Genomic DNA, 25,589 nt, shown 5'->3' with positions numbered 1-25,589 from the left:
AAACTGAGGCTGCTGTTGAGCCCCAGATTGTATATGTAATCTTCTGTAAGTGTATCAAGGAGCAACTTCTGCTGTGAATTAGGACTTTTTGTATACATCTGTTGTGGGAAAGAATTTGGTTGTTGCTTCACAGAAGCCACAGCAAGTGGCAAGTCAATTTGCAGCAGTTATTACTGGTGAGTATTTTGTTTGGTTTAGGAAATGACATGGTGTAATGGCTGAATGCTTAAAGTAGCTTCAAATAGTCCAAATGTGGTTAGGAGTCGGAAAAATTATTTCTGTTAAAAAAAAAAAAGTGGGGTTTCATATTTGTTCTTGTGTGGCTGGATGATTTAAAGAATTGATTTGTTAGTGCTACACATTCTCCTGGTGGTTTGAGAGTCTGGCTGCAACCTCTCTGCCTGCTGTGTTTCCATTGGGAAGGGAGCAGCTGACTGGGGGAAAAGAGGAATTGCCCCATATGTAGTAAGGATAAGGCTGTTAGTATGTCTGTCCATTCACAGGTGTATCTTATCACATTATGTGTGGCCAGGTCTTGTGATTAAGTGGCAAGTCCTGCAGTGTCTGGCTGAGTGGCATGGAACAGCAGCCTAGGCTCCAAGGTCCAAGCTTCCAGGATTGTGTAAAGGTGCAAATAAAACATTTCCCTACCTTCCCCTTCCCCCGTAAAAAGGAAGTCGCTCCTGGTGCGTTCGCATAAAACAGGGCTGTGTTAGAAATCACAACTGGGTCTTTCACTCTTCTTGGTGCTGTGATTAATAATCTCGCCCACTTTTAAACTGTCTTCTATTCCACACCCTACCATGCAAACAGCAAAGCAGGACAGATCTCTCTTTAATTAGATACCTGAATGCTGGTATTGCTAAGAGTATTAGTGCCACAGGCGTTAGGTGTGCACCGGCTGTTTTTTGTGAATTGTTTTCTAAGCACTTTTTAAATAATTCAGGAAGGCTGCAGTTATTGGCAGTGACTCTTAAGGGTTTTGTATCTGTGTGATCTTCTAATTCAGCTTTGGAACATTTTATTTGCTTGCTTTGGTCAGCATGATTCTGTGATTAGGGCTGTGTCTGGGAGGACTGGGTTTTTCTTACCATAAATTTGCTGTGGGACCTTGGACAAGCCACGTTAGCCATGACCTGCTTTGCTCACCGAAGCCATGGATGCTACCTGTTTTCCTCTGTCGAGGAGGACTTGGTTTTTATGTAGCACTCAGGGCTTGCTTGGAGTGCACAGGAAAATTGTTGTGTAGGTGGTTTCCCTTTCTGTGAAACTCCCTTGGGAGAGTTTTGTCCTGCTTCCTTCCAGACATGCTGTGTGCAGTCCGAGGGCAGCAACCTGGTGCTGCCTGGTTTGGTTGGCAGAAAAGATGGTTAAAAGTTGAAGGGAGGTGCAGCAGTGCTGTGAAGGGTGTGTAAGAACTGAATTAAATGGGTAAGGAGTTGGGGGAAGATGTGAATCGATTGAAGTGGCGCAGCCTTCGAGCAAAATGCTCCGAGCACAGCATGTCAGATAGGAATCTCTCTGTTAAGGCTGAGTGAAAGTGTCTTAACTGTGTAGGCAGTGGCTCAAAACCTTTGTGACTGATTAACATTGGGCCTATAATATAGGTGGGTGTCCAGGCTGGGGTGAATTCTTTTGGCTATTGACTTCCCATCAGTCTTTACCCACGTGCTGAGTCCTCCAGTGTCCTGGGACTTGCTCTCTTGGGAGTGCCGGTGTGTTTGTCAGACGGAGGGTGAGAACACATTAGCTTAATTTTTGCCTTGCTTCGAGAGTTTCTCAGCAGAGTGTTTTGAAGTGCCAAACAGGTTTTGGAAATATCCATATGCTCATACAGTTTACCTCAAATACTCCATGAGGGAGTCACTGTGGCCTAAGACATGGTGTGAGGAGTGTTAGGTGCATCAGGATGTTAGGTGAGGAGTGTGAGATGGGTCAGATTGTGTTGAGGATGCCAGAACCAAGCCAGTTATTGGCCACTGACAGATGCCAGGATTTAAGTAGTTGCAGCATCCCCATGCGTTGTGGGGGGCTGGGGACAGGAGCAGAGCTGAGGAGGCAGGGTTCCCAGGGTGTTTTTTCCAATTGCTAGGTTACACTCCTTCCCAGGAGCATAATTTTACAGCTCTTAGGATTTGCAGGGCTCGCATAAGATTTGTGCTCTGCCCCATCACAGAAGGAACAGTGAAATGCATCTATGATGTGCAGTTTACTTATTTTTCCATGCCCTGAACGACAAGGCTGGCTCCAGAGCTCACTGGAGTATCCTGAACACCTGTAAGGAGCCTGAGGACTGAGAAGGTGGTTTGTTCAGGGTGCCCACAGGAGCGGTTTGAGCTAGGTACTGATGATTTGGTTAAAATGCCAGGTGCAGTCTTGAAATTTGCATCGTGAAGACTTTAGGGCTTGCTTTATTGATGCTGGAATTAAGAGCTGCATTCAGCTCACTGATGCAGGGGGATTTCTCTGTGTTTACCTTGGTGGCAGAGGGATGCTTGTGAGACTTCAGTGGACTGAGTGGATGGATGTTTGTGAGATTCTCTGCTGGCTTTTTGATCTGTATACCCCAACTTCTTATCCTACCATTGAGCTGTGTGTAGGAATTTCAGGACCAAAAGCCACAGCTATGCATGTAAACAAATATGGGATATTTGAGCAATGAGATACTGACATTTCCATAGCCTTGTTCCCCACTACTTTTGTCTGCAGTCCCAAAACTGAAGAAATGTCACTGCAGATTTGAGTACATCTAGAGTGCTGTGTTTCGAAGGCAGGAGCTACACAGAGTTCAGCTGGACACTGAATATTTAACAAACGGGTTTTGGCACTTAATAGTGAAATCTGAAGGTTACAGTTAAGCTTGTCCAGCAGTTAGCTGCTGAGAGCGGTGGTCCTGTCCTCCCCCATCTTCTTTCCTTGATAGTCATTTGCGTTGTTGCGTGGCTGTGCCAGAGTGAATCACTCCAGCTGGCTGTTCTAACAGAAAACTTTTGTTTCGTGAGGCCGCACAGTTCCTAGATCCAGTAGGAGGGAAATGGCAGAAACCTGCAGGTGACAGTACAGAGGAGCAGGATCTCCCCTTCCCTTCTCTTGTGCTTGGAGAGCAGTTGTCCTGCTGCAGCTCTCTGCATACAGTAATTTGTATCTGCATATGGACTGCCTAAATAGCATTTATTTCTGGAAGTGGAGCTGCTCAACTTTGTGACGTGGGTCCTACGCTACTCTGGCTGATTAAGGCTGTTTGGCAGAGAACTGAACTTTCTAAAGATGAATGTATGAAACAGTATTTGATATATTAGGAGCAACTGAGCCAAGAAACAGTGTTCATCCAGTGGGTTTTTTTTTAATGTAATGCATTGTTTTAGTGAGATTGTCGGAAAAGCAAGCAGGATATAAAAGACATAAGTGAAAGATGTGATACAGAATAGAGGTAATACATACAAATTACACCTGCATTCATCCCAGACCAAACAGGAAAGCCCCTCCCAGCTGCGCTTGGACAAGGATAAGACAAGTTCCTGGAGGCTGAGCTCCTTCCATCCTAGTGCCTGGAGGGGCTGCTTCGCTGGCTAGCAGCAGATAAGGTGTTAATGCCTTGACTCCCATGTGAGCCCTTCGCCTTTCATGAGGAGCTTACCCTGAGCTGAATTCAGCCTGCGTGCAGCTCTTTGTGGGGACTCGATGAAGGTGATCCTTCTGCCTGCATAGAGAGCGCTTGACATCTGGTGGGTGCTCTGTGCTGAGGGTGGGTGAGCTTTCTGGTGGGTGCTCTGCGGAGCTTTCCCAGCATGTCTGTGGTATTCCAGGCTGTGCCATCCACTCCTCTGCTCTTTTCTGCTCCATGGATACAGCTGCATCTCAGTAATGCTCTGGCTATGGCAATCGTTTCAAGGTGAAGTGTCCTCTTGAAATGAAGAAGGTGCCTTTGAATAAGGGTGAGGGCCATTTCCTTTTATCATTGATGCTGGGTACGAGGTCCTGACTGATGCTGAGATGGCACTGGCACTGTCCCAAAGAGCTCGCTCCGGAGTACGGCTTAGTCGTGGAAATGAGATAAACCCTATTTCACAGAAACTGGTGAAAATAAAACTGTTGAGGATTGATTTGTTTCTATAGCAACAGACTGAAGAAGCTAATATAGCTGCTCTCTGCAGAAGGGAGAAAAACATAAATTGAAATGTTAGTCCACCTGGAACTGTAGCTGTCAGCAAAAGAAAGATCTTCGATAGACTGATGAAGGGGTAAAAAGCTTAATTAAAGACGGAGGGCAGGACGATGTGAGCTGTGTTTGGAAAGAAATTGGTGCGGGAGTGTGTGAATGTGCCCTCTTTTCTATGTAAAACCTGGAGAGCCTGTATTATGTCTTCAGAGCTGTTTGTATCTTATGTCCCAAAGGACTGCTTTCTGAACTTGTCTGCCACCCTGTCATGGGTGGGGAGATGCCCTGCTTAAAGTAAGGTGGTGCTTTAATGCCATTCAGTACCTGGCTGGTCATCATGTCAAATGCACATTTTAAAACCTGAATTTAAAACTGCTTTCTGTCCTGCAGTGAATCACCATGGCTCACTTGAGAATGTTCAAAGTTTATCAGGGAATCTCTTTATGTGAACTGGGAAATGACCTTTGAGAAGTTTGGATGAATCTCTGAGCTAAATTTTCTTGATTACCCTTTAACTCAAACTGAATATGGAGCTGGATGCTCCATAACAATGTGTGCCAGGGCAGAGTTTTCTGTAGATGTTTGTGTCCTGGAAGAAAATCCAGTAGAGCATACAGACTGCTGGATAAGGTGCTTGAGTATAGAACTATTTTTATCTATACAGTGTGTGGATTTGTGTAGTGTTTGTGTAGTTTTTACTTTTTCCTAAACCAAGAATTGTAGCAGACTAATACCTACAGTGGTGTTAAGGTGGCTGTTTTGTCCCATGGTTAGTAAAGGTGAACTTCTTAAGTGTTTGGGAGGCCCTAAGATGCCAAGTGCTGAGACCATGTGTATATGTACATTCTTGACTTGATGATGTATCCCACCTTGCATGGCTATTAAGTGTTTCAGATTAAAATCAGTATATACAGCTGAAACTAGCAGGATGTTAACAAAATTGCATAAGTAGCAGCTTTTAAAACAGGAGTGTGTGTGCAAGGTTTTTACCAGGCTCTCTGAGAGAGAGCCTGTGTTATTTAGCTTAAGGAAAGTCAGAGCTTGAGTTCATGTTGTTTAGGTTTGGTAAACCCAGATTATATTAGCACTCTTCCCTTGTTATTTAAACACATGGTTTCTTTTAAAGGGAAATTAAATTTAAAAATAAACCTCCAGCTTTTTCCAGCTACAAGGAAGCATGTGTAGTGCTGCATACTAAGGATGCAAGAACACAACCCTGTCTAAAAGTGAGTGCCATAAATATTATGTAAATACATTATCTCGTTAGATTTATATCTGATCCTATTGCCTGCTGGTTTTCAGACTCTTAGAGCAAACAAGGCTGAAGATGTCATAGGTGGTCTTTCAAATCTAATACTGAAGTGGGTTGGAAATTAGGTGAAATGACTTTTGCCTCATCCTAATTAAGACACTACGAGAAATCCTTTCAAGTTTGGTATCACAAAGTAAATTGCCTGGTTTTAAATGTAATCCGATTAAAGAAGCCTAGTGTCTGGTAAGGTTTGAAGCCTGCCCATGCAATGATACAGATGGGCTCCCCAGACCCTTCCTTACTGCTCTTAATTTCAGAAATCAGCACGTTTTTTTTAGGAAGCAGGAACGGGCTTATGATAAAGCCTTGGACTCTGGAGACTTCAGAGCTTTGCATTCTGGTCTTGATTCTGTTGCAAGGATTGTGAAGTCCATCAGATGACTTAAATAAGGGACTATATGTCCTGTGGACTTGTTTGGTTTTTTTGTTTGTTTTTTTTTTTTGCTAGTACTTTTTTCCAGTGTTTTTTCAAGGCATGGTTTCTTGCTGCACAGTGTTAAGTCTGATAAAGTGTTGGCTGTCATGTAAGAGACGTTTAAATGACCTCGATTCATCCTGTGGTCCCCAGTGGATGGCTTCTGGTTGTCTTGGAGTGTCGTTAGTAACTACCTTTGCACGATTTAAAATTACTTGCGTTCCCCTTGTGACGTTGGGCTCTCTTTACAGCCTCATTTCAGCCTGGTGGAGTCTGAAGCCATATGTCTGAACTCCTATGGCTCATCTCCATTGAGTTAGAAACAGCTGAAAACACAGAGAACTTGGAGGACGTGCGTAATTAGCGCTGGATTTGGCATTTCGGAAATATTTTCTTTAACCTCAACAGGAATTATTTCACAGAAAGAGTGAAACAGGATGTGTCCTTGACATTCCTTTTCACTGAAAATAAAGACCTAAAAAGAAGAGAATTGGTTAAAAAAACCAAACTGCAGTCTTTCTGATCGTCTGACATGGAGAGCGTCATTCGAGCACGGTGTTCAGTGTCTGTGCTGAGGTTAGTGTTGGAAACCACTCAGCTGCAGGGGAGCTGCTGTAAGGAGTCCAACTCTGCTTTCCTGTCAAGCCTAGAAATGAGAGCCCAAAGATGCTATAGATTGTACATACAAATTCAAAATGACTCAGAAAACAGGCGAGTTGCTGTTTCCCTTGGTCTTCTCATTCTTGCCACCATTATAGTGCCCGGAGTTTCATCCTTGCAAATGCAGCGTTTTTAACCCGAGCTACTCTCGTTAGGCTTTAATGATTTCCCGTGTCCAGAAGCGCCAGGCAGTGCAGCACAGGCTCTGCTGCATGCTTGTTGGTTGGCATCGTCTGGAACCACTTTTTCAGATGCAAAGATAAATGGAGTGAATGTTGGCTGTTGAGGTGCGGTTAAGAAATATAAGAAATTTGAATCTTGAAGTAAAATTTTGGATGTTAAACACTGCATTTAAATTGTGTGTGTATAAATATATAGTAAGCTATTTTTTTTTCTTGTGCATTGACCTTAACTGCTTCACAATACTTGAGTTTTTGGTCTCTGATATTATCTGAGTTTGAGGTAATAAAAGATTCTGGGTTTCTCCACACCTCACTCATGCTTGACTTATGCTCTTTCTTCTAAATTCCTCAGGAAAGTTGGGTACAATTTAATGGTCTTCAGTGCTGCTCCAAGACAGCTATGCAGAGCTACTGTCTAAGAAAAGGAGCTTGTGCTTTCCATCTCAAAAGCTGTCACTGTCAGTGGTGGGTAAGCTTTTGAAGTCATCCGAAATGCCTTAGGATCCTGGTAGTTATGTGGGTATAAGTTGGTACAGCTGAGATATAATTATTTGCTGGGGTAGAGTTGCAATGACCCTGAAATTGTTTGAAGTAATGGAGAGTTTTATCCCTGCATAAGTTTATGATTTAGTAGTCTGACTTGCCTATATACATTCCTCCTGTACATTAAAAATGTTAGGCTGGGAAAGGCTCTGCCACTAAAAGCACCTCCTGGCTGGGAGAACTGTATTTAACAGAGAAAAAGCCCAGAACTGTTTTTGTATGCTTTCAGATAATTGGGCAGAAATATTTTAAGGGTTTTGGAACATATTATCTTATGTCACATATGTTCCCCAAAGAAAACGTGTTTTTCCTGGTGAGGAAAAAAGCTGCTTGAGGCCAGCTTGTCATCCTGGGCAAAATCAAATCTGGCAGGTGGATAAAAACAGAGCTGGAAGCTTAAGGTGTACAGTGAAATGTGTGGGAAAGAGCTCTCTTTGCTGCCTGTTCCATTATTTATTCATTTTACCAGTGTTAGGGATGTCTACAGATGTCTCTGCCAGCTCTCTGAGGAGTGGTACCTGCCTTTTTGGCCTTCCCCACAGCTCTTCAGAAGCAGTTAGCAGGGAAAGGACCTTAGCATTTAATACATATCGTTTGGCTGGCTGACTTACACGCTCATATTTTTCAGCTCTAACCTTATCTCTGTTTTACAGATAGTGTAGACAAGTAATGACAACTTTATAGGAGCTATGTCAAGATTCGGAAATAATTTACTGCCTCAACCGTTCACTCTCGTGCCTGCTTTTTAATGGGCTGGATTTCACAGATGCTTGTAGAGTAAAAGGATGTCCTTTTTAATTTCCATCCTACTTTTCTTAAGCTTTCTTAAGAACCGTTGTCTTAAGTTGATGCTGTCTCCGTTTGCTTGACGCATGCCAAGCATAAGCAGGAGCTTATCACAGCGCTCTTTGAACGTGATCACTCAGGTGTGTCCTTAACGTTCCCATTCAAACCACTGTGGGGTCACTTTTCTGTTTGCCTTCTTGCCCTTACTGTCTTTGCTCTCTCCTTTCCCTGTTACTTGTTCTTTGGGCATCCAATTAAAAAGCTCATCAAGAAAGAATTTCATCTGGAGTCAGTGCAGTGGTATGTAGTTGCCTTGTTTGTGTCCCGCATTGTTGCCAGTTAATTCCTTGCCCGGCTGTGTCTTTCTTTAGCCTTCAGGGACTTCTGATTAAGCTGGAGCACTGGGATTTGATACATGCTTAAACTGAGCTGTGCGGGTGAAATGGCTTGACTGCTGATGTGGGTTGTGTTGAAGGGCAAAGTCTGCTCCAAATGCTGAAGTGGAAGCTTTGTCGTGGCTCTTAATTCTTCTTTGTTGTGGCTCTTAATTCTCCAGTCCCGTGTTCCCTTCCTTTAGGGCCTCTTCTCCCTTCCCATTGCATTTGGTCTTCAATATCAGAGCAACTAATTTCCTTTTTACTTACGCTTAATGTTTCTCCCTGCTTGTCTCGATGTACTGGGATCCGTGCCCTGCAAATCTCCTGAAGGCGTGTGGGGTCTCTCCCTGCGTGTGCAGTGCCCTCTCCCTCTCTGTCTGAACAATTAAGCACTTCAATGCCAGCGTAAATTCAGAGCCCTCATGTCACTGATCTTGGCAATGTCACAAGGGAAATGGGATGTTGTGTGAGCTTCTGTCTCATTTTTTTAGTCTCCCTAAGGCAAAAGTGCACTCTAGATGCAGTTATTGGTACAAAACAATTGCATTTGCTTTTTAATTGATGTAGGGAAGGGGTGATTCAGTCTCTGAATCTTTGTTTCTCTGGCTCTGCTTTACTTGGCCTATTTACCTGTTTCTCATCTATTCCAGGTCAGACACAAGCGCCACTGTTAAGTATTTTGGGCATCAGTTCTAGGCAGTAACCAGTCTGAAAAGGAAGAACCGGTTTGCTGTGGAAGTGAGCAAGCTGGCAAGGTTTCATGATGATAAGGCATGAAGTGGAGATGGCCCTGCCTAGGCTGGAGGGCACAATGGCCAAATGGAGCATCTGAGCTTGGCTGTCAAGGGCCAGAGCGGGGAGAGGGCCAGTCTTTCAAGCAGTCTGTTTTACACTGAGAAATGGGGGAAAACATGGAGGCGTATTTATTTTCTCTGTATAGGGCATATCTAAGACTTAACCAGGAAGAGGGCGTCCATGTTTAAATAAAGTATCACAATTCCTATATGCTTCTAGGTGCAAGGTTCCCTGCTAGAAATCCCAAATTTCCACTGAGATGCGTATTGGATCAGATCACTATGGGTGCTGGAAAAAAAAAATTAGTAACTTTGACTTGTTCTAATCCTATTTATTTCATCTGGCAATGAACACGTAGCTGTTTTGCAGAGTAGACAGCTAGCAGAGGGTGACACATTTTCTGCCATCCTGAAACACTTAATTGGTGCATCAATTCCCCCCATACAGGGGAAATGACAGGCGGTGGGAATGAAGTGCACTCTGCCAGAATTTTTTTTGCACAAGTTCCTTTTGGCAACATTTTTACTCCAAACTCAGACCTTTTGTGTGTCTGTCAAAAGGGAACAGTGCAGATGGACATGTACAGTTCAAGACACGATGCTCTATTTCTGTTGGTTGATTGTCATGTCTCTTGGGATTCTGTAGCTTGTTAAATCATCTCACAAAAGAAAAAGGGGGAGGGAAGATACAGTGCGAGGTTGCCAGCTGTAGCCAGCTCAGCACTGCAGCATGAGCTGCTTGGTATTTTTTGATTAGGAATTTGTGGTTGCCCGGGCAGCTTGCTTCTACTTCTCTGGAAGTACTGGATGGAGGGAAGGCGAAGGGAGAATCTTGCAACTTTCTAAGGAATTGTGCTTCAGCAGAACCTGGGGGCCTGCACCATCTAGATGTGTCCTGCTAATTTTCTCTGCATCTAATTTTTTTCTTTTCTTTAAATACTGCGCTTTCTTCCACTTAGTTGCATCTCTTCCAGTACTGTGGAAACAGCAGAGCTTAGCTTCAAATGAAGAGTGAGGAATGCTTACCTTAGCAGTGCTGCTAGTTCCAGTTTGCAATTCTGTGATGTTGTCAGCTCCGGGCTGTTTTATATGACATTCATAATGCTGCTCAGTTTATTGAATTTCTGCAGGAATGTTTTGCTTCCTTTTGCTCATATTCCTCAAACCCCCATCTGGTCAGATGCAAAAGAGGAGAATGCACTGCAAAGTTAGTATTTAGTAAACCTCATTAAGAGGTTTATAAGCATTTTGCAAATGTTGTCAAATTTCTGTCCTCTCTTAGGGCTCAGTTTCCCCACCTAGAAGAAGCAAGGCAGCTTTTTCAACTTCAGTGCTTCATGTAAAATCGTACATCTGCATGTTGGGTGGTCAGGGTTTGCTCCCTGACAAATGTAGGCACTCCAGTTTGAGAATACTGTTATTAAGGTACTAGTGGAGACTGTATCTCACATTATGTGTGTTAGAAGCTAAATGCAAACATTTTTTTTAAACTACTCCAGTGAGCATTTTCCCTTCTCTTTCCTTCTGAAATCTCCTCATCTCTTCTGAGTCTTGTCTTCAGTTGAGCTAAGTGCCAAAGTCATCAGGCATGGTAAGTGTTTGTGAGCTGAAAATGGGAGGGACCTGTAGGTGATGCCATTTTGATGTTACCTTCCCATTTTCCCTTCTCTTCCCCTGCCAACATGCTGCCTTTGGACTGTGTGTGGAGATGAGGATGCTCCTGACACTGTATACATCAGAAACAAAAGCTCCTGCCCAGTGTCCCCTGGAGAAACTGCTTGGCTTTCCCTGTCTTGATGACTGAAATTTCTTGCACTTCTGTCAGAAAAGCATTGTTTAGATCTGGCCCCTGCAGTCAGTGCCAGCATGTAGAGCCCGTGTTGTATGTGAACTCTGCTCCATTGCATGTAATCAGCTGGAAGTGCTCCCGTAATGGGAGCAGATTGCAGAGCGAGCGTCTGTAATGCTTTTAAGAATAAAGGGCAGCATATGCACTCAAACCAGACCTGTTTTTCTCCTCTCCTGCAGCTATTTATTTTGCCTCCTGCTCAGAGGGATTCTTTGATGTAGCGTAACGTGCACGCGTGACCCATCCTTTCTGTCTCCCATTGCATAATGCAGGAGGTGATAGAGCCCACTGTCACCCCCCACCATACATTAAGTTTAAAGAAATGCATTTCCACTGCCAGGAGCCATCTGTAAGCGTAGGGCTGCCCTCTTCCTAGTGGGTAGTTTTAGCTTGGATGGATGTTTTTCTATTAGTGATGCCAACCCTATCTTGTTCCTTTATAGTGTGAGCCTGCAAGCCCAGAGGTTAAACGTCTGGTTGTAGTTCTCGCACCAGTGCGAAACAACCTCCTCCTGGAAATGAGGAGTGGGAGTTGGTAGGCTGGTTTTGAGAGAAATAGATGAGCTTACCTTTTGCTGCTTACAGTTCCTGAACAGATCCTTCGTGGGGTTGCTGTCACTTTGAAAACTCATGCAGATTTCCTGCTGCCTGCTCTTAGCCAGTCTCTGCATCTGAGGAGCGAGTGGTTCTGCTCTATTCATAAAGAGAAGGAACAATTTGGCCATTAGAGAATCAGTTGCTGCATGGTATTGCTCTGGTTGAAATGCCAGCTTTTTCACAGCATGCTGTTAACCTTATGCTGGCTGAACTGTCTGTCAGTGTTGGGCAATGAGGCTAGAGCTGTTAGCAATCCTTGTTCCTAACTATTGCTTCACACTGAAATGAGCTGGCAAAGTAGAAGCGCTTGAGGAGTGGGAGCTTGGGGTCTCATACTGTGCAGAGGGCCAGGCACAGTCTCTGACTGCTGCTGTGTGTCAGCCAGAAGGTCAGACTGAATCTGAGCATTTTTACCCGAATTCCTTGTCAGTCGCACTGCCTTTGCTGCTGGGTACCTTGAGAGCAAGTATCTGATTATGGACCCTGGTGCTCCGGCAGCTCTCGGGCTGGGTTGTGGTGTTGCGCAATGTTGGCTGGGTTGTTTTCACATGTCCTGCCCTTATTAAAGTCCCCACTTTTCCCCATCCATTCTGGCATCATGTACTTGAGCTGGTGATCCTACAACTTTAAGGAAACTTTATATTGTTAAACTGTCTTAGGCTCTAATTTATCTGGTGGCATATAGGGAGGGGGGTGGGCTCTCTCCCCTTAATCTTTAACTCTAACTTGTGCCGCACACATCCAAAGTTGGCATTGCCAAATCATTGGCAAGTGCTAAAGAATAAGCCCTGAGGCTTTCAAGACAGAATGGCTTGAAGCTTCTCGTTCTGGTCCTGATGCTCTAGAAGAAAGGGAAGGTGTACTGGGAGGTGAAATGGCCAAAGGTTTGTCTTGTTGCTCAGACTTTACTGGGGGACATCAGTGTCCCCCCAGTAGCTGCTTTTTGAGTTGTGCTTACCGTCAGCTCTGTTTTGCTTGCAGGTATTAACGTAACCCTTCCATGCGTATTTCATTCAGTGCAATAGGATTAAGTCTTTTAATCTGTCTGTCCTGTATATTTGGTCTCACAGTTCAGCATGCTTAGTAATATGCAAAGTACTCCACTACAAGGAGTGTGAGCCTGAAATGGGATGTTAGCCATAGCCATAAATTGGAAGTCCTGTAATTCCCACAGGTGAAAGCATGTGCCTTCATCCTTCTGGTGCATTGAAAAGACTGCCTTTGGATATTTTTTGCAGAGTTTTAGATGTGACTCAGGGCTGGAAATATCCAGGATTTCAGCGTGATGGTGGGCATTGAAGAGTCACTTGTTTGCTGGAGTTGCTTGTTTTACCTGGAGTAAAAAAAGCCCAGGAGAATTTCAGAAAAAATGCTTTTAAGCCTCTCCTCCAAGTGGTTGGATGTTATTAGCAAGTTGGTGTGTAGAATGTGTGTAGTAATTTGGGAGAGGTGCAGATACCAATTAAGTAGCAGCAGAACTGCCTTCTTGCTTGTGTGATGATTGAAGTGGTCTCTGGAGAGCAAAGGAAAGGAACCAAGTGGGATGGTGGCCAAAATCCCATAATGGCCTCCGTGCAGATGGATACTGCCATGTATGTTTGGAGTTGAATGTCCATGCTGGCTCCTCGAGGACTTGGTCAGTGATCACCCTGATGCTGTTGTTCTTGGTGCGTGCACATGGAGGTGGTTTGTTTCCTCTGCTGTGTTTGTCAAAGACATAGTCCCACCATCACCCCTTCCAAACACGTGGATTCTCCTCTCTTGGGGAACTTCAGCTCTGCATCCCACTGTTGGAAGCTGGGCGGTGTGACAGCTTCGCTCTGGAGGAAGTTATGTTTTTCTCATGTGCCAAACCTACTTTTTTTGGCCAAAATTTTGAAAGGAAAGTAATCCAGATGCACGTGGGAGATCAGAAAGTCACTCTAGTAAAAACTCATCCCGAATTTTTCTTTTGTTATTGTACCATTACAGAGCTGTGCTGTGGTTTCTCCTTCCAGCCACACTCTCTTTCCTACTGGAGAACTAGCTGAGATGGGAGACTTGCTCTCCTGCTCTCTTTGGTTTATGTAAATATCCATGAATTTTCATGTTTGATATGGAGATGAAATTTTAGTCACATACTCTCACTTAACTGTCCCTCCTCAAAACCTGGGTGCCAGGAAAGTTTACGTGGTAGTTTCCATTAAAATTTGCAGATGCGTAGTTAAGATTTGCTGAAGCTGTTGAGTACTTCTTCACTAAGATCCTCATCTAAACTTGATCTAAAAATCTGTTGAAACAAAGTCCACTGGGAAGTGCGAGTTGATACTGCAGCTACTAGAAGAGATGAAAGCGTACCCTGCCATGGAGAGCTGTTCATTGTATGCAGACAGACCTATATGTGAGAATTAAAGGGAGTTTTGTGGATACAGCTGTTGAAAACACATTGCTCCCATAAAACTTGCTCGATACACAACTGCAGCTGCAAAATAAACAAATTCTCCCCTATGAATGTGTCCATAAATCTGGAATTTGCTCTTGGGTGAGGACACTACCTGTTCACGGAGATCTTTTTGTGCTGTAACATAATGCTTTCAGCATGCTTCCACCAAGTTTAGCTTTCAAGATTTGTTAGGTATTTGTGCAAAGAAATGCATGTACTGGGAAACTGTATTCTTTTTCATGGGCTTGAAAGGAATTTTCTGGAAAGAGCTGCCTCCAATTAGAGTGGGGAAAGTCTCCTCCAGCAGGCACTGAATTCTTCTTTGCAATGTATATACTGCATGTCTTCACCTGTTCGCTCTAATTGGAAACACAATTGTCGTTCCTTGATAGATTGACTGCCTGACTCAGCTCTGTCTGGTGTAAGCCTACATTTCTGTAAGGAAAGAAGGTATGTTCCAACAATGTGGAAAAATAGAGACAGTAAGATCTCGTATTGCTGCCTTGTGAATCTCTGAAAATAGCTTTGTTACCTCTACCGTTTAGTCCTGCTTTGCATGGGCTGACACAACATTAATCCCATAGCTGCAAGATCGAGACTTCCGCTGATTGCAAGTGAGTCATCCCCACATTAACAGTGTCTGCTCTGCAGAGACGTTGGCATACTCCTCCTGTCCTGGAAGGAGCCTGGAGTTAACGTGCTTTGTCGGTTTAGGAGTGATGCTTACCAGTCTTCTGTGTCTAGGTTCAGCAGTCTACGTGGCTGCACGTTTAATGCATGTGCCCCTTAACTTTGACTTTAACCTATGCACCATGTCTCAAGTATCCAGATTTCCTGGAATGGTGCGTTCAACTCCCAGTAGGATCAATTTGTCTGCTCTGGCGGTTTTGTTCTTTTCATGTTTGAAAACTGGATGCTTTGCACAGATGTTTATGATCCCAATGTTCTTTCCTTATAGGTGTTGCTTTCCTGCTCCAGTATGTTAATTGCCAGGAAAATTTCTGCTTTGCAGCCCAGAACTAATGGCATTTCAGTGGTGATTTTTCACATATCATAGGTGCTTTCCGGAAGGGAGAGGTATTAAAAGCAGTGTGTAAAACTATGCTGATGCTGTAGCAGCTGGGCAATGCTGTACTCTTCAGCGTGTTAATTCTTGTGCCTGAGGTCAGTGGTCTCCCATTTCCTCTAATTTTAGATTTTTAAGCACAACGGTGAGGACCCGGTGAGTTCCAGCAAGAGGAAACATGGGCAGTAAGACCTCATAGCCAGTTTAAGATGACGTACTCAGCACTGTACCTTTTGAGTTGTCTGTACGCGGTGTCTGTGGTCGGAGGGCTGACAGCCCTGTAAATCCAGATCTGCTTTTTAATTTACCGGTAATCATTCGAGCTATGTAATCCTTTTCCGATTCATTTTGCCATCAAGATTTATCAATGTAACTTACTGCTTGCAGTGTGAAGGATTTTTCCACACTTCTCCCGACAGCTTTGGGAATACGCTGTGCTCTAACTTCCCTCCTTCTTTCAGTGTGAAAAGCTAGTTGAGAGCTTCAGTTCTCCTGAGGTCTTGCAGGCTGTGTGATCTATGGATAGCATCCTTGCTGACAGTTGTTCTTGCATGTGTTTTTCTCAAGTCTAGAGACACTTGAGAAGCATGTGTAGTATTAGCTCAGATCCTTCAGCTTCTTCCCTTTCATTTAAGCATAAGAAGTTGCATTTTAGCCTTATCAGTCAAGAAGAAAATTTTGTTCTGAATTGTTGGGGAAAAAAAAAATCAAACCCAACAACCAAACTCAAACAACAAATCCAACAAAAACAATTCGTGCCTCTCCCCTTGTGGCCTCTTGGCCCTTAATAGAGCTCTTCTACATCAGGTAGAAGGTAATTACTGTATGTGGTTGTAAAATACTTGGCAACATCACCATGTTTGAAGTGCTGAATGTGAATTACTGTATTTTATTTTTTCCAATAGAAAAATGGAGGCAGTATAATGTCATTGGGAGAATTTTATATACAGCAACTGCTTCCTGTGTAAGATTGGAATGTGAAGTGAGACTTCTGCATACGTTTAAAATGCCTGGACTCTCTGCAAAGCATTATATAATTATCCTCTATATTAAATGGCCACCCACATTTTCTACAGTATGTCTGAATTTGTTTTTGTAACTGATAAGATGCTACAGCTGTAAAATGACAATGCCAGGCTCTTAAATATTGTGCTTTTAGAACTAACTCTGCTGCAGTTAGTGGAAAAATACTAACAAAGCCAGAAAGCACATTTTTTGGTCAGGTGTTCCACAATAAGCTGAAAGCAACGGTCAAAATTAAGCTCCTGTTGAGCTAGGTGCTCTACAAACTCTTCAGGCCTGAGCAGAACAAACCAGGCAGATGCATAGATTGTATGTTCCTCAGTTTGTTGGGTGGGAGACAGTCAAGTTTGAAAGGAATCTGCTGAACAGAGAAAAGGGGGATGTGAAAGGATAATAGTGTGGACAAGAATATAGGAGGAGGGCAGCCAAGGAGTTTTGGGTGGGAGCAATCATCCCAACTGACTGCTTTTTTTATAGTAAAGAAAAAAACTGGACAAAGAAGTCGAGGAGTATAGAATCCGAAGATCACTGCTTGGCTTCCTTTGCAGCCTCTCCAATAGCTGGAATCTAACCGGGTTACTCTCCAGTCTTTCCTGAAGCTTGCCAAGAGGGGCTGAGAAAGTATTGCTTGGGATCTAGCCACGTTCTCCCCTGCCCCAGGAATACTCTGCTGTAATCTTCTCCAGCCTTGCATCAGCAGTTTATTTTTGGAAAGGCTATTGTATTATCTAGTGGTTGAGGCACGAAAGAAAAGGGGTCACAGCTCTGTTGTGAGCCCTACCATGCTGTACCCCTTCCCGTCGCTGAGCTGGGCATAGCACTGCCTTTCTCGCTCTTCAGAAAAATTTAAGCATGCTTTCTAAACCTAAAGTCTTGCACAAAGCATTTGAGTTGTTTGTATTACCAGTCTATAAGCAGGAAATACCAAAAGAGGGTTGCGTTTGCATTGCAAGAATCTAGCAGTTGTATGGATATTAATAGCCGAGATGTGTGTATTGACTTGCTTGTGATGTCCTCCGGGCAATGGACTAGGAGTTAATCTGCCTCCAGCCTTAACTGACCTTGTGACACTTTGTCTCTAAGGCATTGAACTAAGTCTACAAACATCTGGGACCAGTTCTCAGCTACTTTAAACTTCCTTTGTGACCTTGGGCCAAGGCACTCGTGTGCACTGGTTTCTCGAATCTAAAGCAGTGGTAGCACTAGTATTGCGCCTTTTGTCTTTAGTGTTGAGTACGTAAATACACGGGGAGGGGGGTAGCAATGGCCTCTGCTGTCTGCTCTGCACAGGTGAGAGTACTGGGCCCTGAAGTCTCTGGGCGCTTTTGTAATCCACCTAAGTGAGACTATAAATCAACTCTGAAGACTCATCGTTTGACTTGAAAATAGTGCCTTGTTCTTTAGGTGACTTGGCCTTTGCTCTAGCCCGATGCCTCAGATGATTTTGTGATTGAAGTTACTACAGTCAGAAAGAAATAAATGGAAAAGCAAAAGGAAAAAGATTGTCTTGTTTAAAGGAACTATTGGGTTTTATCGTGACCTAAAGCAATGTGCTTTATTCAGCAATTTTTACAAACAGGAAGCTTTATTTAAAAGGCTACAGCACTTGCTAAATCATGGAGCAAGAGAAAACCAAGTGCAAGAATTACTTTAAACAGAGCAGATTTTGCGATTTTCAGAGCTTTTCTTATGTCCTTAACATACAGTTTTAATTGCCTTAGATACATCAGAAACATTGTTTGAATACTACGCTGGTGCAGCAAAAGGGAAGTGAAATCTAGGTAATCATTTGAGAAGTTTGCTTTCATGACGGAGACTGCTAATATGAAAGCACACCCCCTCTTTGATCTGAAGGGGGTTTTGGGGCATTGGGGGAGAAAAGAAAGCAAACAGCAGTGGTAGTCGAATTGGCTCCAGACCTTCTCTGAGCTTTATTGGAGACTTGTATTTACAGCATTCTCCTTCCTGTGCTGGGATCTGTTTTTCTGCTTAATCAGAAACAGCCCAAAATCACACTGTACATAGATAGTACTTGGCTTTGTACTCTGCTTCTCTCAGTACCATATTTCCATTTTACAGATGGGAAAACTGAGGTCTGGGAGTAGAGCTTTTCCCAAGGCTACATAGCATGGCAGGGAATAAAGCCCTCATGACTTCCAGAGTAGCCATCTACACCCCAGCTTGCAAGGCTCAAAGAGTATCGTAATGGTCTAGCATTAGAATTTCCTGCATTTTGTTCTGTCTTGTCTATTTTTGCCAGAGGCAATGTTTATACTGCCCTGTTTTGAATTACTTCCCTTCTGCCTTGTAAAATCAGGTCAACAGGTCTGTAAGTAGGTATTTTCAAGATGAAATGATTCAGGCTTTACCACTGCATGATCTCACAGCACCATAAATAAGTGCTCATCTCTTTCTCATTTCATTTCTCATCTGCAAGCCATTGGAGGTAATATATTCTAGGTGGAGATGTGGACCCTGGCCTTGATGTGAGCATCTGTGCCTTAGCACAGTGGGAGGTTAGTGACTTGAAGGAGAAACCCCTCTGAAAGGGATTGAGCCTGCCCAGCTGCTGCAGACTCCTGATTTCCTGCAGTGATTTTTGTGTTTCCATAAAACCTGCTTACTTGATTCTTAATGTATAATTTTTATTGTTCTCTGGGTTGTGAAATGTGCTCGCGCTGGGCTGAACCAAGACAAGTTAGACACTGTTCCATATTTATTTGTCTGATAAGAGTTCCCAAAGTGGGGCTGACTGAATGGGGCTCCGTGTACCCATGAGCCTAACACCTCAAAGTCTGCTGAGTTGTTCCTGGTAATTTAAACCTCTTTAAACTTCCCTGTCTGGCCTGAAAAGACCTGACAAACACCTCACTTCAAAAGATCTAATTTTAATCCCAGAATACCCACCTTCTCCCCAAAGTGGTCTATGGGGAGGTTCCTAATATCTTAGAGCCTGGGCTTTGTTTCCAGTAGTTCTGCCACCATTCCTATGGATAATGCCTGAGATGTCATTCAAATCAGATGCACCAGGCACTGCAAATAGTGCTCTGAAGGAATTGCAGTGTCTTTCAGAGGTAAGATTCCCATGCTAGTGTTTTTCCAGCTCCTAGTTTCTGCAGACCATAATGGAGTTATTTTCCCGTGTTTAGATCTAACATGAGAAGCTTGGGATCTTATCTTAGTCTGTCACTTTAATGCTGTGTGTTGCATACATAAAAATGGGACGAAAGATTTGGTTTCTGTTAACTCGGGAGAACTGTGTGGCCTTCCTAGCAGAGCTGGAAAGGAAAAGGAGGGAAGAGATTGATATACTTCACTGCAATCCTCGCATCTAAATATAAATAGTTCTCTTCTTGGATCCTTTCAGTCTGAACTCTGGGTGATTTGACCTTTCTTTGATAAAAGCTTTCTTTATTTGCAAGAATAAAAGGGCAAGGGGGAAGAAAGGACACAGCAGATTTTTTTTTTTTATTTTTTTTTAAATATCTTAAAATCCTGGCAGTTGATTTCTGCAATAGCCAGCGCCTGCTGTTGAACCGGCTCCGTCCTGTACTCCAACTTTTCTCCTCCTCTGAGTCCCTTGAGTGAACTTTGCATTTTACTCTAAAGCATTAAGCAGAAAATTTCTAAGAAAGTTTATGGAAGTGTGTTTTCTCACAGAGAGACCATGCTTTGATGGGGAGGGATATCCTGGGCTCCAGTCCTCACTCTTGCTGCTGCCTGCACGTATCCCTTTGAGCAAGTGACTTGGTTTATGCCCATTACACCACTAACCTTGGTTTTCCTTACGTCATAACTTGAGCTGAAAGAAATATTAGTATTAAATGCTGCTGGGTTTTCGTATGTACACGCTGTAGTTTTTTGACCTCAGCATCAAAACACAGCTCTGGTTAATATGTAAAACCACTGAACTCTCTGGCTTTGGTCCGGTTAGCAGCCTGTGCAAGGGGATGCACAGGTGCAGTATTTATAACCGCTCCAGACTACACGCAAGTCTTTCTGGCACTAGTTTTAACCATTAATTGCCACTTTAAATCCAGCAATAAATTATTTGGGCAACCACACTGCATGAGCCCACTGCCAAAAATAAATCAGAGCCTGAGAATTACTCAGGTCCCCTTCATACCTCAGGACTGTTGCAGCTGGATGGGGTAGGGCACCTCCTGGACTCAATCTTGTTGGGTTTTGGTGTCTCGCATATCTTCTGGACGTAGTTTAAGGCATCATCCTGCAAACTATGTTAGTAGCACTTGAAATGCATTGCATGTATGTATTGGTTTGCTGTTTGCTTCTGAAGCGCAGGGTGGTGTGTGGTGGTGTGCGGGAATGCCTCTGGATAAGCCTTCTGATGCTTTGCAAATTGGATTTTGTGGCTCACTTCCCTGTCCTCTTGGATAAAGTTTCCCCTTGAGCTCCACTACAGGAGAGGCAGCTGTGTCTGTCTCAGGACTGCAAAGCCTTTTATAATGCTCTGCCAGATCAGGAGTCGCTTGGAGGGGAGAGACTTTCCATTTCAGAGTGTGCTCCTGAATCCCACCTGAAACCTGCTTGAGAGTAAGCATGCTGCTTAGTTTACTTCTGAGTTTCCGCTTGGTCTGCATGAGATTCCTGTTGGTTTGGTGCCTTTCCTGCTGCTTTTACACACCGTGGTATAGAGTTTTTGCTGGCTAGGAGCCCTCTAGTAATGACTGTTATTTTAGAAAACCTAGTTACTACTTGGGCTGCCTCTGTATCATACGGTGAGTTGTAGTGATTACATGCTGGGGAGGAAATGAAATGATCAGGAAAGGCCTACTTCATAAAGAGCAACAGTTGACTTTATTTTAAACCAATTAAATTGGGGATTAGAGAGTGCTGTTAAGTTCTACCCCTAGTTAAAGAAAACAATGCAGGAAAATGTACTGTATTAGCAAAAGCATGATTGTCTAGGCTTATAATAAATCCTGTATAATTCTTGAAAGTATTAAGTTTAAAGCAAGCCAGCATACAAGGAATGATGGGTTGTAACAGAGAGGGCCGTCTTCAGGAAAGGTGAACCATTTCAATTTGCTTATAAGAATGTACTGATTCAAGTTCACATGCCCTTTCTGGGAGAGGGTGGTAGCACTTCTGACAGGTGGCAACAGAAACCAAACTCCTTTAACAGCAAGCTCAAGAGCAGTGCCAGCTTCTTACACTTGTGTTTCTCTACTCTTTTAAACAGGACACCTTGCCAGGGCTAGAGGGAAGATTAATCCTCTACAGGGTTAATCCTTAAGTCCTTGGTGTTCGACTTTTGAACAAGGGAGGGAAGTTAATATTCTCAGAAGTGCTTGGAGACCACCTACTCTTTCGTAGAGACTGCCAACAGCTGTCAGATGGAAATGATTTTTGGACAGTAAGAAGTCAGCATGGAATCACACTGGTGACCAAGAGCAGGCTCTCTATCCCACAGTCTTTGACTTACACCCCTAGTGACTCTTGCCATGGAGGGAAAAGGGTTTCCCAGAGCCATCAAAATTCTTCAGAAGGGTGTGAATTAGCAATGGGTTGATGGTTTACTGTCTCTTGTGGTTAACTTTAATAGACACATGTTCCTCTGAAGATGTTTTTTGGCAAGCACATGTATGGCTGAAAGATGTCTAGTAGCAGGAGAACGTGGGAGCTCTGATTTAAAACCAGGATGGTCTGATAAAGCACCAAGTAGTGAATCCCTGTACCGGCTGTGTGCTTTGTGACACTAACCCTTCTGCTCGACACAGTGCTGTGTGGTCTGTTCTCTGTATTACTGCTCTTAACCACAGCTGTCCAGCCACTGGTTTGCTTCCAGATAACCAGCTTGGTGTGAGAACTCTGCTGAAATTTGTCCTTGCCAGCTGTCCGTCTCTTTGGTGTATGCCTAAGTGTTCCCTGTACGTTTTCTGTCTTGCAGCATCTGGAGAGGGCCAAATGTGAACTGCGTTGACAGTACTGGATACACTCCACTGCACCATGCTGCTTTGAATGGTCATAAGTGAGTCATCTTATAATGCCTTTGATCATAGGGGATGTAGTATGTGCTTTACAAGCTACAGTTTCTGTGTAATTCATTCACCAGTCTAATGCTGTTTCCACTGAAAATGTGGCGATGGTGCAGCACTACACCATCTTCAGGACAAGAAGTGAAGAACATCAGTGCAGTGAAGCTATAGAGGCATTGGCCGCTGCACAGTATGATCATACATCTCTTTAAAAATTTGGCGAAACATTGAGGTTTTCAACCACCCTTTTATTTATAAACAATTTGGATAAGATATAACAACATATTAAAGGTGGCTTCTCCAGTAACAGTCCTCTGCAGTCTGTCTGGTGTCCAATGTGTTGCTGTGCCTGCACCACTTAAAATTTGCTTTTGTGCATATTACATTTTTAAGTAACTGCAGTCTTCAGCATGGTAAATCTTGTATTGTTCATTGCTACTTAAGACATTGAGAAATTGAATAGTGTTAAAGTCTTTATTCATGTTCATTGTGCTGGTGCAATTCACTTTTCACCAGAGTGGCTTGTGGATGACTTCAGTCCCTATTCAGCTCCATTAGTGTGAAGGTAACATAGATCTTTCCTGAGCTCATCTCAGCAGTTTGGGTTTTTTGGGGTTTTTTTGGTTTTTTTTTTCCTTGGGCAACATTTACTAGGAATGCTTTAAAATCACATTTCAAGAGGATCTCTGAAATACTCCTGTTCAGATTAACTTTTTGTAAAATACTTACTGCAGAATGTAAGCTGTGAAACAAGGACTGAATATCTTATGGACTGAAGTTTCCTTTTCTTGCAGGGATGTTGTGGAAGTTCTGCTGAGGAACGATGCACTAACCAATGTAGCAGACTGTAAAGGCTGTTACCCTCTTCACCTGGCAGCTTGGAAAGGGGATGCAGACATCGTGAAGCTCCTCATCCACCAGGGACCTTCGCATACTAAAGTGAATGAGCAGGTCTGCATATTTTTCTCTAAAATATCGTTGAATTGCTTCCCTTGGATGGAGGGAGATTAATTCAGCTGACTCCTGACCCTTCCCAAACTAGTAGTAATTGTTATAAAGTCCTATTTGCTAATGGGATAAGAAGGGCACTGCCTAAAGCAAATACCTCCAGTATTCTGAGTTAGTGGTTGAATGAGTAAGGTATATATGTTTATACAGAGATAATGAGAATCACTCCACATCTAGGAAGTGGTCTCCTGCTTTCACACTGGGCTTCTAAAACTAACCCATAGTTTTTCCTTTCAGTTGCTGGATAGTTGAAGGTTTCTAGTTCTGTCACAGGATATATTGGCTCCCTTCTTTGGGAACTAATCAAAGCAGCTTTGTTTAGTCTTTGTTTGGCCATGCTCTCTTAGCTACTCTCCTGGCTTGTCTCTAGCACTTGCTCCAGTTAACTAATTTGTAAGTTGTAAGATAACTTTAACCCTACTTGCCCCCAGATAAATCCCTAGCTTAATCTTAAAGAATTATTTTCTCAATCAGGCAAGAAAAATTTCTGGTGGATTTCTTCCCTTTGTCAAGCTGATAGTTTTTGGTAATGCAGAGGGGTTGATTTGTACAAGACAGCTATTCTGTACAGCGGCTGCTGTCTCAGCTTTGGAGAGCTGGCTCCCATGTAACTTCTCTGTGGAGGTCAGCAGGTATCTTACAATTCCAGCAAACTTCTGAAATGCTACTGCTGGAAGACCCAAATATTTCTTTTGTCTAAGAGTTTTGGATAAGGGAACTGGTTTACTGAGTGAGGCCAGCTGAGCAGTGTTACTTTGAACCACTTATGGCTGAGTGCTTGGGCAGACATGCAGTAACAGATCCAAATCAGATGGTTATAGCTACAATAGCCCTTGATTTCTTGTCCCTAAGGCTGGAATATCTAATGTGCCTGTGAATCAACTCCTGAACCACTCAGGTTTTCATCCAGGAGGAGAGGAGTACACCAGAATATGTTTGTCTGCCTTAGTACCACAAGGCTAAAAATGTATATTCCTTGAAGTTAATTCACAAGTAGGTCAGATACTCATGGCTCAAGCTTAGCAAAATCTGTCAAAAGTCAAGATGAGCAGCTGAGAACTGTGAGTTTCTGCTGTTTAAGTTTGATCTGCGGTGCATACTTTTCAGAAGCTGGGGAGCAAACTCCCTTTGGAATCAGGTTTAGGAGTCCTAATCCTGCTTCCAGCCATACTTTGTGGGGACCACAGTGTCACGCTTAAGTTTTCTATTCCTCTGTATCAGATGGCTAACTTCATGCATCAGGCTGCTCCAAGGCTAAATGGTTGCTTCCAAAGCATCATGAAATGAGATATATGGTGGTAATGCTATTCACTACCACTCCTCAATTGAGCAGAAATAACTGAGTGTGTGTTTTAATGTCTTTATTGATAGTTTTCCAGTTTGAGGCTGTGGTTAATGTCTTCAGGCACAGCTGCAGGCATTCAGTCTGTTTAAATAGATTTGAGAACTATGGTTAGCTGTTTACAATCAATCTGATAAGAATTGACTGAGGGCCCTGAGTGTAAACTGTTCTGCTCCGAGTAGGACAGGTATAGGGGAAACCTTTGCAAAAGATTAAAAGCTTAGTGTAATCCTTCCAGGTAAGGTTTCATTAATGTCTGTTTAGTAGGAGCCTTTTTAAATGAGAAAAGTCAGCCAAATAGCCTGTGCTGCTTGTGTTTGGAGTCTTGTAAATGAAATGCACAGTGGTTCAAGTTACAGGAATCGGCAGCTGGAATGGCTTCTGCTGTTAATAGCTTTGACTGGAACAAGATGCTGTGTTCTGTCATTTCCACCCCTTGGGAGTCACTCATTGCTTTGTTGCTATATCTCACCCATTTCATTATCACATTTTTTTTCTTTTTCCTCTTCCTTTTTGTAGAATGCTCTTGAGATCAAAGAACTCAAAAAGTACGGCCCCTTTGACCCATATATCAATGCCAAGGTGTGTACTTTGCTGTCAGCATTTCACTGCATCATTACTCCAAGCTGCACTCGCGTGCTTCCAGGTGCAATGTCATCCAGTTGCAATAATACCTGTTCAGTTTGCAGCTGCTTGGGGAAAATTAAAATGCAACCATTTATTTACTGTGGGTTTCTTTCTTCAAAGCAGTTATAGAAACATAATTTAAGGGAAGCTTTTCCTTACTTTCCTGGGGGCTCCTTCATTGCTTAGCCTTGTAGGACTCACGGTGATGGTCAGTTTGCTTGATTTGGCTGGATGACTTCCAAAAGGTAATGTTACTTCAATTAAAATGCTTTAGGTTTTGTTTCATATGCTAATGTTGCTGATAAATGCAAAGAGAAGGATTTTTTGTTTCCTGCTTAAACGTGGATGCATTTTCTCTGTAGGCTGTTTGGAGTGAATTTTCACGCCTTTTCTCCTACAAAATGCATAATGCTGTATTTGTCATTTGA

At 43.2% G+C, this 25,589-nt stretch overlaps 1 protein-coding gene across 4 annotated transcripts in view; it reads left to right on the top strand.

The window, feature by feature from the left end:
• The window catches only part of ANKS1A (ankyrin repeat and sterile alpha motif domain containing 1A), a 109,795-nt gene that overhangs the window by 6,539 nt on the left and 77,667 nt on the right, over positions 1-25,589 (top strand). For all 4 annotated transcript variants that reach the window (XR_775446.1, XM_010584661.1, XM_010584662.1 and 1 more), the window contains exons 2-4: positions 22,097-22,177; positions 22,979-23,135; positions 25,054-25,116. Coding sequence is in view for 3 of the 4 variants with exons in the window: in XM_010584661.1 (XP_010582963.1) it covers positions 22,097-22,177; positions 22,979-23,135; positions 25,054-25,116 (301 nt within the window). In the remaining variant the exon portion in view is untranslated. The remainder of the gene's footprint in view (positions 1-22,096; positions 22,178-22,978; positions 23,136-25,053; positions 25,117-25,589) is intronic.

Source organism: Haliaeetus leucocephalus, unplaced genomic scaffold, assembly GCF_000737465.1.
Source record: "Haliaeetus leucocephalus isolate CR32 unplaced genomic scaffold, Haliaeetus_leucocephalus-4.0 Scaffold1000, whole genome shotgun sequence".
Lineage (NCBI taxonomy): Eukaryota > Metazoa > Chordata > Aves > Accipitriformes > Accipitridae > Haliaeetus > Haliaeetus leucocephalus.
The sequence above is the reverse complement of the archived record's forward strand: the minus strand, read 5'-3'. Positions and strand labels throughout refer to the sequence as shown.